We start from the raw sequence: 13,246 nt of genomic DNA on the forward strand, positions 1-13,246 counted from the left end.
GTGCCATTACATATTCCCTGTGTGACCAGGAATGTAAAATACTCAGTTCTACTTGCATGATCCACACTGGCTAACTGTTTCGCTTAGAAAGGCTGAGAAATCTTGCTCTGCTGAAGTTAATGACAAATCTCTTATTGACTTATATGGGATAAGTTTCAAGGACTTTGTAAATACCTATAAAACGGGGCAGCGAGGAGCAGATGATCTCAGCATGAAAAGCTATATTCCATTCTCAGTCTGTGGCTCTAGCCAGCCATACTAGACCAGAAGTTTACATGATAGACTCCTAATTTAAAATTACTGTATTACTAATTACAGATGCTAGATTAGATATGCTGAAGTGTTCAAGGTCTGCTCTTAAATGCTGGCTCATTGTCTCCTCTGCTGGCGGGCATAAGAAAGATTCAAGCAATAATAATTTTGTATTAAAATAGGATCATGTAAAAAGTCTGTGCAAATATATTTGAAGTGTATTCAACACCTTTAAAATTCAGGCTTTGAAAGAAACCATGGAATTGCAGTTCTGTTTTATACCAAAAGCACTGTACTTACACTGTTGCTGATTATTTTCCTTGTTTGCTGGGTGAGTATGAGCAGACAAGCTTTGTGCTGATTCTACTCTGTAAGTAGAAGGGAAGGCTTTGGTCTGGAGGACTGCAAGTCAGACATTTTTGCCAACACAAAGAGTGCTTTGATGGTAAAAGCTAAAGGAATGAAATTGGTAACTTATCACAGAAGACAATATACCCTTGATTTATGAGTTCAGCCAGCAGAGATGGCGTGGCAATGTAACCAGAGATGTAGGGCAATGCAAACATGAAGTAACCATCTGTTTTCCTCTAGGCTTTAATGGACCTTGTCTTTTATTTCCATTTTAAAGAGTGGTCTTTACAGTCCATTTGTCCCCTCCCTTCCTTCTCTCAGTTCATCCCTGCGATGAAGAGTTAGTGCCCTTATCAGGCAAAGTTTCAGGTAATGCTTCAGTTTTATAGCCTCAGCCATTCCATGAGCAAACATTCACAGCAACCTTTAGCCTCTCCTTTCCTGAGTTTTGCTGTTGCTAGTTTTTCACAAACAGAAGTGCCACCTAGTAGACCGGAGGGGCGGGCAGAGGAGGGGGGTTGGGAAGTACCTGAGAGAAGGATCATACAGCCTGTCTTTGAATCTACAGTGTGGAGATCTCTTTCATCCTAGCCAGGAACAAAAACAATGGAGAGTATCTGAAGGAAAGAGGGTTGGAAGAGAAAAAGAAAAGAGAGAACACACACCATGGGTCTAAACTGAGCAATAATGAAGCAACAGATTTTGGATCTGGCCCTTTGGCCTTTGTTTTTCTCTCTCTGGCTGCTGCAGCAAGTTGGTTCAAATGAGTGTAACAACAACAGTTATGTGATCAATGTGATGCTCATGAATTACTCGGACTTGCCATCATCTGCTGATAATTTGAAATTAGCTGTGGAGCAAGCCTTGAAAAGGGTACAAAATGAATTACAGACAACAGGTAAGGCAACGGGTCTTGGTTATCTGTCTCCTTCTGTGGTTTCTTGTCAGACTTTACGCCACAGCTTTCTACATATCCAACCTTCCGCAAACTGCTCCTCAGACAGGCTCCTTGCCTGTCCAATCACCTTATGTATATCTTACAGAAATAATGACCTTCCTCTGTAAAAACAGAAGCACACTACAGATGGGCAGAACTATATTTCCTTTCATGGTGCTTGGGCAGATTCTTCCTGCATGCTTTTCTGGAGATGTGCAGTTGGGAATGGGAACATGGGAATTGCTGAACTGAATCAGTCAAGACCCATGATCCATCTAGTGCAGTAACTGGGCTGTCCTTGCTTCCTCCCATGGCTGGATTAGCCTCTCCTTTCTAAAAATAATTTTCCTCTTGACCCCATCTGTTGATCACATTATGACTTGAAGTGTGAAGATTCTGCAGTCTCTATGTTTTTCCCTCATCACCACTGCAGGTGATGCCTTTATTTATTTTTATATCTTACCTCTCCTTTCAATATTACCCATCTACTATCACTCTCTAGACTATCAAGGGAAAAAGAGGTTCCAAAGAAATTATAACTATTCCCTTTCTACCCTCTAGTTGAAGAGTTTTTGTCCAATTTAGTTTGAAAGAGTCTCTCAGTTAACTTCCTACAGAGCCTTTAAAATGTGTCTAATAATGGCCAACATTAAAAGTACTTTATACTGAAAGTACTAACACTCAGCGGTCCACATTGGGGCAAATTTTACAGTCTCATCCTAAGTAGTGGGGGTTAGGTGGTAGGTGGACATAGCAGCTTTTTGGTGGGAGACGTCCTAACATAAGACTGCTCAGACCTGTGTCAGAAGAAAAGGGGTAGAGTATATTAGTGGTTGTCTGCAACTCATGATGCTATTTACTTTCATGTTTGTGTTACAGAAGCAAATGTTACAGTCAATGCCACCTTCCACAACTTTACCTCATCACTCTATGTCTCAAGAGGATGTCGTACCAGCACCTGTGAAGGTGTGGAGCTCATCAGGGAAATTTATGTGAGTAGCAGGCTTCTTTAAGTTAATTTCCTAAGAAGACAAGACTTTTTTCTTTCTACATGTGTGTGCGCATGTGTGTCTCTGTCTTTTCTTATTAACTTTTGATCCTGTTGATAAGTTCCAAACAAATTTGACAGGGAAGTGAAGTTTTCAAAGAGAAGATGTTCCTGTAGGTTTTGTGAAGACAAGTAGGCAAATGGAAGAGGGTAGATTTAGGTTAGATATTAGGAAGAAATTTTTCACTATGAGGGCGGTGAGGCACTGGAACAGGTTGGCCATGGAACTTGTGGAGGCCCAATCCCTGGAAGTGTTCAAGGTCAGGTTGGATGGGGCTTTGAGCAACCTGGTTTAGTGGGGGAGTTGGAACTCGATGATCTTTAAGGTCCCTTCCAACCTAAACCATTCTGTGATTCTAAATACTGGAGAGAGATTCTATGAATGCTTTCTAGAGCCTGTCATTAGACAATTGGTGGCATTGCCGGCTAAAGAAGCCCTCCGCTTCAGACTCCTTTTCCTATGCTTAAGTTGTCCTCTTTTTTATACCTGCACAGCAATTTGTGTGACCACATAGCCAAAGCAATCTATTACAAAAATACAACAACCAACCAAAAAAAAAAAAACCCAACCCCAAATACTCAAACAGCCCAAGCAGAGCAAGAAAGGTCTGTTTCAGCTGGATCAGACCCTGATCTGGTTCACCATCAGTTTGTACAAATACACAGATAGAGCTGTGCAAGGATGGGAACGTGCGGGCAGCGAGATTATTAGGCTGCCACTGATACCAAAGAAATGCGTACAGAACTATGCCCAGAGGGCAAAGATGAAATGCGCACTTCTCACTAGAAATCACAGAAGTCACGTGGGAGAAACTATGTAAAAAAACTGATATGGGGAAAAGCTTCTTTTAAAGAAGCTGTGTTTTAGTGGATTTTCTCATGTTTAATAACTGTCACCTCTGAGTGAAGCTTTGTCAATCCAATGTGAATTCTCAAATCTACCAATGTATGAGCACATGCTATAGTCCCTCATGACACACAAAGCTACTGATCAGGCATCATTTGGTGGTCATGGAAGGATTTTTTTATTACAAGCTTTCATATGCATATAACTACTTGTTTTTCTGATGTGCAGTATCTTGTAATTCCAACCCCTCAGTCTTCTGCAAATGCAAGCACTGCTGGGGTGTATAATTTCATATATGCAATTGAATCATTTTAATCCCAATTTGCTGTCTGTCTCTTAATGAAGGTCATGCTCACAGGCATTATTCTGTCCTCTGCCTTTTCTTAGCTTTCTGTCATTCCTCCCTCCTTCACTGTAGGTTAGTTCTTTGAATCTTTCTGTAGCTCCTTTGCTACTCTGTTCTTGCCTTTGCTGGGTAACTTCTGCAACTCCTTCTCAAATACTAAAGTTTTCTTCATTCTCCCATCCCCCTCCCTCTGCCAGTCCTTTGCACTGTCCCCACTACTGACCCTTTCTGATCCCTTGCAGAATACTGGCAAACTTGGCTGTGTTGTCATAGGACCCGCTTGCACTTATGCCACCTACCAAATGGTCTCGTAAGTACTGCCTGTTCCCCCTAATGCTGTGATGTTGAAGATATCAACTGATGAACAAAGTTGTTTTGTGTACAACAAGCCAGCAGAGACATTGGGGTTTAGGATATATGACACCTCAAGGTCTACAGTCAAGCCAGTAAGACTCTTATGCAGAGCCACTATTTGGTAGGGAGAAGAAAATCCCCTTCCAAAGCCCATTGATGAAACCCCATTGCTAGCAGGGAAACTTTTCTAATTGCTGACAGAAAGTTAATTGATTGATTGAGGGCTCAAAAGACTTAGTTCTTCAACAACTGCAGCAGGAAAGAGATGTTAGCTTGTGGCATGAAGACATCGCAGCACTGCAGCAACAGGGGTCCTTCTGGGTGGGTGTTCAGTCATTGAGGGGGGCCTGAGTTATATGTGTCAAGAGGAGATGGAAAAACCCCAACCATCTTTGGTAAAGAGTGTTTAGATAGGGAGCAGCCAGTTTGATCCTAACTCTTCTGCCTCAAGAAGCATTCCTGAAGAATGAGTCTCTCTACAACCATATTAAACAAGAACATGTATAATTCTATTATTCATTAATATGTTCATTCTCAGATATCAGGAGAAATGTAAGCTGAATCTGCAGACTTCTAGTATAAATCAGTTAAAAATCTCCATCAGTCATGATGTACAAATCCATATTGTTACCCAGGTAAACTCTGGTAGCCTTTTGGTTTCACTCAGAGATACTGGGAAGATTAAGACACTTTCACCTCAAGCTTTATCTGCTTTTTAGCTCTATACTTTTCTTTGAGTAGCATGACCAGAAGAGAGTACAATGTTACTGGTGAATGCATGTGATTGATTGATTTACAGAAGAATCAAAAGAATAAGTCTTACATATGTATAGGAACATGGTAAAATATTATGCAATATTCCCCATTTTATTCATTGTGCCTCCTAACTTTGTTTGCATTTCTACCTGCTATATATAGAGCTGCCCAGAATGATGCCAAAGTCTTTTCCTTGGACTCTGACACAGTTAAATCAGTAAAAACTATGAATAGCAGAAGTTTATGCAAAGCAATGAAGAACACTAACAAACAGGCAGCTGGCTTTTGCCCATGGGGCAATGGCTTTGCAAATCAGAACAAATGCCTTGCTTTACGGCACTTTACAAATTCCCTGCCAGCAGAGGGTTGCCTTAGCTTTTCTCCCTGACTGCTGTTGTAGGAATGAAGCTTTTTTGATGGCAAAAAGCTGTCACCCTCCAGGACTGCCCCAATAAAGAGATCAAATCCATCCCATGCTAATGGCAGCCAGGGAGCAGAATCAGATTGGTCCTTGAGCCTCTGGACTCCTGTCACAGCCATTGGGCTGAAATGGTGCATGGTATCCAAATGGGCATGGGGAATTGGGGGCAGTGAGAGAACCTTCCTGGACCAGTTCAACAGGGCATTTCAGTGCCAAAACTGACTTGAAATCTGCTTGTGTTCTTGAGGAGCCTTCTGTATAAGGTTCCAATTGCTGTTAAACTAATGCAGGGCACCAGAGGAGAGTGAGCTGAGGATGGAAATCATGTGGTAGATGCCTTGGTGCGACAGCAATCCGTTCAGACTTGTCCTCTTGTCTCTTCCTTCAGAGTTGAAACAGTACTGAGCATGCCTCTGATCTCTGTAGGGAGTTTTGGACTGTCCTGTGACTACAAAGTAAACCTAACCCGCCTTCTGACCCCAGCCAGGAAATTGAATGAATTCTTCTATTATTTTTGGAAAGAAACTCAGCTGCCATTCAAAACCACAACCTGGGAATCTGCCTACATTTACAAGAGGAACGAAATCTCGGAGCCGTGCTTCTGGTAAGATCCAGATCCACCTCTGACCCTGCTGTTGATTTACTCCATCTCCATCCTCGGACACAGTTCTTACAAGCTGTCCTTCAAGCCCAGCATTTTGGGAGGTGCCTTACGGCTACCAAGTAATGAGAGAAGGAAAAGATGAATTACACCTTTTAGCTGTACTGCACATGTGAATGTTTCACTCGCTCTCCTTCTAAGTATTCTCAAACCTTGGCTTTTCCTGTGGGCAGCATAACCCACATGTTGTCCCTGCTGGAAATATCTGTTTACAGCATCTTTGATGTAAATAGTGTGACATGAGAGGGTCCTCCATTGCGCTCTCCATATACGTCTTTTTAGGTCAGGGGGCTTATCAAGCTCTTGTAATGTTTCTCCACATTAATGGCTTCTACCTGTGGGCACTGTTGTTCCTCCAAAACATTTCCAAAGTTCAAACTGTATCTGTCTTTGAACAAAAAGACCCCCAATGGTTGCGGCGTTTAAGTTATGCTCTCACCAGTTTGGAGCAAAGGAGACAGTTTTCACTTCGTGACCTGAAACATCAGCCCATGCTTAATTCTCAAGAATGTTGGAGTTTCTCCATGCCTTGAAGTCAAAGGCTGTTTTTAGTCAAATAGACTCTTTAATATACTGATATTTATCATTACTCTTCTATTATTGACTCTTATTTAATTTTCAGCTCATGTGAATGTTTCTATGCACCTTTTCCCAATTTTGGGACACAAAATGCTGACAAAGTTAAAAAAATCATCTAATTTCTCTTACTAATTTTATAAATGGAAGTCAAAGGTAGCCAAAAATTCATGTAATTAACTATTATTTATCTTTCCAATTCATAACTTGAGGAACTTGCAGAATTTTAAGCAAAATTTATGACTGTATTGGCTTCAGAGTGATATAAGCATGTACTTACATAATATTTTGCATGCAGAATTTTATTTTTTTTCTGAATCAAGGGCCCTAAAACCTGATCTCCAACTCCCTGTTTTGTAGATATTTAGGGACTGTCATTGTTTCCTCCTTCTTTTTCAATATAGATAGCAACTTGATCACATCATGTAATTGCTATGATTACCTCTCTTTGATGCTTTGAAACATCAGTGCACTTCACTTACTTTTTACTACAATCCCTATTTTTCCATGTTTGCAGCTGTAATTGCCAATGCACTATACACACTTTGGCTAAATCCCTTTAATCCTGCAGGTTTCATACCTTTCAGGGAAGTCAATGCATGTAAGTTATTTCCCAAGTGTTTCTTATCTTGTCTTTAGTAATACTTCTGTTCAGGACCTTCTTTATGACTTCAGAATTGTTCAAGCTCCTTTTCTTTATTGTTGAATTAACAAAAAAGAATTAATTTTGTATCTCTGCCCATTTTTCATCCTAATATAGTTGCAAAAATGCGTCTCATTCTGCTTTAATAGAAATTGTCAGCTTGAAGGTTTTTGAACTGGCTAATTTAAAAAATCCACTTTTGCTAAAGCACAAGTTATACTGCATGGATTAATTGTTTTTCCCATATAGGTATAAAAGTGAATACCTACAGTGATAGCAAAATCAGGTTATGTCTCAACTATGCATATGTTCCTGTAAATAAATGGTTAATAATTCCGTTCCTGGAAAAAATGGGAAGAAAAAGATGTTCAGTAGTTTATAGACTGGGATCTCAGTGTTGCTAGACAAAAAGTTAAGCAGTTTGAAAACAAAGAGATTTCTTTGGTTTTCCTTCTGCATTAACTTTATCTCAAACAGAATGTGCCTTTTCAGACACAACATATTGAGGCAAGAATGGGATTTAGGAGTTGGCTGGTTTTGCTCAATCTTTTAGCTAGCTTTTACTCACTTGTTTGGGTTTTTTTGCTGTAGTCATTTTTTCCTGTCAAGATTTAACTGATTCAGTATAGGAGTTTTTTGTTATTATTTTCTTTCCTTTGCTTTTCTCACAGTCAGGGTACATGCGTGGGTTTTTTTGTCAGCTCTTTTTGCAGCTCCCATTTACTCCTTTGAACCTTCACATGTGTCTTCTGAGATTATCATTGATGTCTTAAAACAGCAGAGCTTCCTGGCTCTCCCTCCCAGTTAATCTCACTGTGGTTTCCCCAGATCTCTGATTTCTTTTCTTAATTTTTACTGTCTTATTACATCATTGTATTCTCCAAACCCATCCTTTGTACAACTGGGCTCAAATACCTCTGGGTAACGTTCCAAACACTTCTGTCTTTCATGCCCTGTATTGATTTTCTCTCTTCTATTGCTGCAGAAAAAATTGTTCCATACCACCTTACAAACACTCTTGTGTGCTGTAAACAGCCTAGCTCACATTTTGGCTTATTTAGGAGAATGTGAGGAGTTAGCAATTTTCTGACAATATCTGTGCTCCATTGTGTAAGGTACATCAATGCACTAGAGGCTGGAATCACACAGTTTTCTGAAACACTGAAGTTCAAGGACATTTTAAGGACTTCGGAGCAGCTTAAAAAAACTGTGAAAGATCCAAACCGGAAAAGCAATGGTAAGGGAGGGCTGAGGGTGCACTTTGCCCTGCAGGTAAGTTGGTTTTCCCAGGAAATCAGACCTACCCCTTAGCTACATTTTAGGGATAGTCTTTCCACAGAATTGGTGGAGAAAGCAGACATAGCATTTCACATGGGTGCAAACATAAAACAGCACAAAGTTCATCTTTCCATCCCCGTAAAATACAGGGATACATCCTGGTTCCAGAGAGCTTTTGGGGTGAATTATCCCATCTAGGCATAAGCTCTGTTTTGTGAAAGATTCAGGAATCCAGGAATCACAACTCCTCCTAAGAGCCTTAGATACTACAAGAATTCTTAGCGCGCTACCATTCCTGTATTTGCAGCCCTGGTGCATATATGGACCTCATTTGTGCCATCAAAGGGTGCTTCTTCTGGAAGTGATCCATCTAAACTATATAAATGGATGAGTAAATACCTCATCTTCTCCTAAGACCAAGCACCTGGCATCAGCAGGCCAAGTGAGTCCGAGAGTCATAAGTAAGCCAATGAAAGTATTACTTGAATGCCATTTAACTTAGAAATGTTCATATGCAGTACCCTGCATGGCATCAGAACTGCTAATGCTTATTTGAGTGAGATAATGGTAGTGCTCTGGTGCAGTCAGCCAGAAAATGGTGTAGGCGTTGAGGCACCTTTTACCACTTTCCCTCAAATATCCCAGTCTTACTGCAGAGAGGCTGTAGCTCTGGGCCTGGGTGCCAGCAGAGCGCAGGTAATGTGCCTTAGCCCTGCATTGCTCTACTGCCGGCTACTCAAGCACGGGGGAGCATGCAAGTATCTTCTTCTTGTCTGTACCTTTCACCAATCTGTCTCCATTTTTGCCTAATCTGTAGTGATCATCATGTGTGGCTCTCCAGAAGACCTCAGCAAAGACCTCGGGACGGAGGAAGTGGATAAGGACATTGTTATCATCCTGATAGATCTCTTCAAGTAAAGTATTAGCTTTGCTTTTCCTCTTTTCTCTGCATTTTGTTGAAGGATAGAGATAATGGAAATAGTGTTAGTGGAACTGTTTTATTGAAGTAATGGTCTCTCACAAAATGTTTTCCACTGCTGTCTTTCCTCATGTTTTGCCATTTATCTAAGCTGATTAGTGTTTAATTTGTAGAACATCCTCTATAATATCCCCTTTAGTTCACGTAATATTTTTCTAAGGCAGTGACAGAGCAGGTAGGGTTGACGTCATTCTGTGGACTACACAGTGCAGGAAGCCATGAGAGAACTACAGAGTTCAAAGTCAGAGTGGTCATGAGCTGTTCATATGAGATATTGTACATTTTTCATATACTCTGTCCAACCAGAGAATTATGTAAATGTGGCTTACAGTATATTTTTCTAGAGTCTGTTTATTCAATTTTAAAATGATTTAAGAGTGGTACAACTGTCTCTTCCACTTTATAATCGTCTCTTCAACATCTTTTTAACTGCATAAATCTAACTTTTCAGAGACATTTCTTAGTATACAAGCGAAGTTTTCTGTTGTTCAACTTTATGTTGCTAATCTCAAAATCTTTACAGATGAGGACTGATATAAATTGGCCTTATCCATGGCAGCCTCAAAAGCTTTGTCTGTATACAAGGACTGAGAGATGATCTCTTGCCCTAAGCCTAAGTGACACAGCACAGCTCACATCTGTACGGCTAAGTGTAGACATCCCAACTGCTTTTTGGGTATGGCTCTGGTCACCATAGCAAGTCACACTCTGGGAGAAAGCAAGTTGGCCTAGACCAAAACTATGCCTGGGACTGTGCTGGCAGCTTAATGGTACGGATGATCACAAGGCAAACATATGTGCCTGTGTCTTGATCTCACTTATTTCACTGTTGATGTAGCATAAGAATCCCGGAACTTCCAGGGGCTGTGGGGCTTCCCAGCCCTCGTGTGTAAAGCTGACCTTGACAGGGCAGGGCTAAGGCATTTTGGATTAATGACTTCAGTCATTTAACCTTTTGGTCCAAACTGGAGCCTGTGGTCCAAGCTCTAACACGATCTTCTCTGTCCTGTACACTTTCAAGTTCACCATGTATCTTTTTCAGAAAAGCCTCTAAAATCTTTAGACCTTTCAACACTTTATCCAGGCACTAGGAATGAATCCCCAGTTGCATTTCCTGCAATTGAGGCAGCTGGCCACAATTCCTGTCTCTTTGCAAATGCACAATGGGGACTATGTATTTGAGTGTTTTTACTTATGGGTGTTGCATGTGTAATTGTTGCCTCGCAATAGGTGAGGGTGATCAGGGTCTTCTCTGCTGTGACATCATTCTGACAGACCCAGGTGCCTCAGCCCATTTTATATGCTGCCCTCCTTAAATTTGCTACATACGCCTGGTTTTGCTGAGTATCTCAAATTATGTTCTTCTTCTTAAAACAGAAATGAAATACAGACACATGTTAGATCAGAACTCAAGCTGTAGGAGAAGACAGTAGGCAAGGTCCCATGCTTCTCCAGGAGTCAAGTCCCTCGGACAGAGTGATGGATTTAAATTTTCTTCAGCTCTGAACCCTCTGGCAGCCAGGACACAAACAGAGTGTTTAAGCCTCCCTCAGGGGGAGGTAGGATACTGTAGGATTATCCAGTCTGGTGAAATCTAATGAAGTTTCCTTTTCACCTGGCTAGCTCAGTCCAAGCCTGAATGAAAAGCACTTTGAAATTCTTCAGGGTGAAAATTGCAATGTAAAAGTCAGAAGATTCAGGGAAAGGCAGGGACCAGGCTCTGGTGTCAGGATCCCATCTGATGGCCATGGAGTGAAGGCTGTGGTCTCCAAAAATTCTTAATAGAGTACTGACTGAAAAAATAAAAGTATGATCAACATGAATAATGAGAGAAGGCTCATACAACATATATTTTTTAATCAATCTAGCTATAGCAATGGCAGATGCTGCTACTTGACACTAATATCTATTGATAAATTCCTCTGTAACATGTGAATCCTGTGGTTGCCAGTCTGCAAAGCACTTCCAGATGGCCTGTCAGGGTCATTAAACCAAAGATACTGGAAAGCTGCCACTTTTTCTGCTTGTTTTAGCATAGTTTTCACGTAGTTTCCTCTGATTTTCCTAGCTCACTGAATTAAACAAATAAAACAATAAGCTGCACTCTGCAACTCTCCGATTGTTACATGTCCTCCTGTTAAACGCTTTTGGTACAAATCCTGCTGTGATCAATTCTAGCAGGAAATACCAAAATTAGAGGAACATGCAAACATGCAGAAGAGTGCAGAAGAGGTCAGAAACATGCACGATAACATGAAGAAACTACAGATTGCAGCACTGTGGATTCCAAGAAGAGACTCAGTTTTAATAGGCATAAACTCCTACTTGAAAGAAGAGGAAAGAAACCTTTGAGTTTCAGATTGCCAGATCTCTTTGATATTACCTTTTAATGTAGTGAAGTATAAAAGCTGACGTCAGGGGATGAACAGCATAAGGAGTTTTGTCCATGATGAATTTTTTTTAGAACTACTGTTTCAACCTGTTAAACAACAGTGCCGCTGAGGAAAGGAGAGTGATTCTGTCATGGTTACCACTGCCCCTGCTGCTGATTGTCTGTGGGCTTCTTGTGCTTTGCTTTGCAGTAACACGTACTTCAGGAACAACAACTCAGCCCATCACATGCAAAATGTACTTGTCCTGACTCTGCCACCCCCTACAAGCAATTACAGCTTGGACACTCTAACGACTGAGGATGTCATCTTGGTAACAACATTATTTTATATCTGATTATTACATTCAGTATATTCATGTATTAGGAAGTGAAAACTAAAACCACAGCTGTAATCATCCCCCATCATGCTTCTATGCTGATATTTTCCTACATTATTGCAGGATGACACTTTATCCTGCTGTAATGATGCAAAAATATAAAATCATAGGGCAAACATGCAGGCTGTCATGTTCTTGCTTTGTGAAGTTCAACTCAAGCTTTTAGTTTAGTCTGCAAGTGTCATTTTCATGGGGCACGAGGGAGACTTATAGGTACATAGTCTTCTGACTCCACTTCTGAGTGACTGGCAATTTTATATGTAGCTGGAAGGCATCACTGAAGGAAGATCTATAGGTGTAATTGAGATGTGAGCATGGAAGTTTCAGAACGAATAATTGTTGACTGATTTTTGTGTTCAGATATATATAAGTGGTGGCAAACATTGCTGTTTCTGTCGAGGGGCTTTCCAGTTAAACTTCAAAAGCAGGAACTATTTTTTTTCTGTAGGAGATACGTATTTTTTTAATTTCCTGAAAAGCAGAAACTACGCAAACCCTGTATCTGCTTAGTGAAACTGATACTCCTGCCGTCTGTCCAGGAACCAGACTCTACATGTAGAGTTCCGCCCAGGATTTATGCCTTTGAGCTTCAGCTCTCCAGAAGGCAGCCTGAAGCTTCTGGCTGGATTTACAGAGCCCAGCCTGGGCTCAAGGCTTTTTGGGTGCCAGGTCTATGGCAGGCTGCTGGAAATTCTGGCACAGCTCCTTGCCCCTGAGCTGTGGCCATCTGGAAGCCCAGACTTGCTGGCACCACACTGAATTATCTGCACAGAAAGACTAATCCAAAGGCAGGGGCTTTGGATCCCACTGAGCAGACCTGCCCAGAACCTACAATGTGGGATTTCTTGAATCCTTTGCACCAGGATCAGCATGCCAGAGCTTTACTTTGGCCTCTTATAAGTTTTCAATGCCTCTCTGTCTTCATACACCAAAAATATATTTTATTTACCTTTATTTTCTGAAGTAAAAATGCTGATGTGGCGTTGCTCATCTACTCACTCTGTGTTCGGCAGATTCTGGTCTTCCAT

The 13,246-nt window shown here is 41.0% G+C and overlaps 1 protein-coding gene across 1 annotated transcript in view; it reads left to right on the forward strand.

The window, feature by feature from the left end:
- The first annotated feature begins 1,290 nt into the window (after nucleotides 1–1,290).
- Nucleotides 1,291–13,246, forward strand: part of GUCY2C (guanylate cyclase 2C) — a 45,211-nt gene continuing 33,255 nt past the window's right edge. Inside the window, exons 1-7 of the mRNA XM_074168127.1 lie at nucleotides 1,291–1,501; nucleotides 2,420–2,532; nucleotides 4,024–4,091; nucleotides 5,701–5,916; nucleotides 8,308–8,429; nucleotides 9,288–9,384; nucleotides 12,032–12,152. Of these exons, the coding sequence (XP_074024228.1) occupies nucleotides 1,291–1,501; nucleotides 2,420–2,532; nucleotides 4,024–4,091; nucleotides 5,701–5,916; nucleotides 8,308–8,429; nucleotides 9,288–9,384; nucleotides 12,032–12,152 (948 nt within the window). The remainder of the gene's footprint in view (nucleotides 1,502–2,419; nucleotides 2,533–4,023; nucleotides 4,092–5,700; nucleotides 5,917–8,307; nucleotides 8,430–9,287; nucleotides 9,385–12,031; nucleotides 12,153–13,246) is intronic.

Source organism: Numenius arquata, chromosome 2 (assembly GCF_964106895.1).
Source record: "Numenius arquata chromosome 2, bNumArq3.hap1.1, whole genome shotgun sequence".
NCBI classification, from domain to species: domain Eukaryota; kingdom Metazoa; phylum Chordata; class Aves; order Charadriiformes; family Scolopacidae; genus Numenius; species Numenius arquata.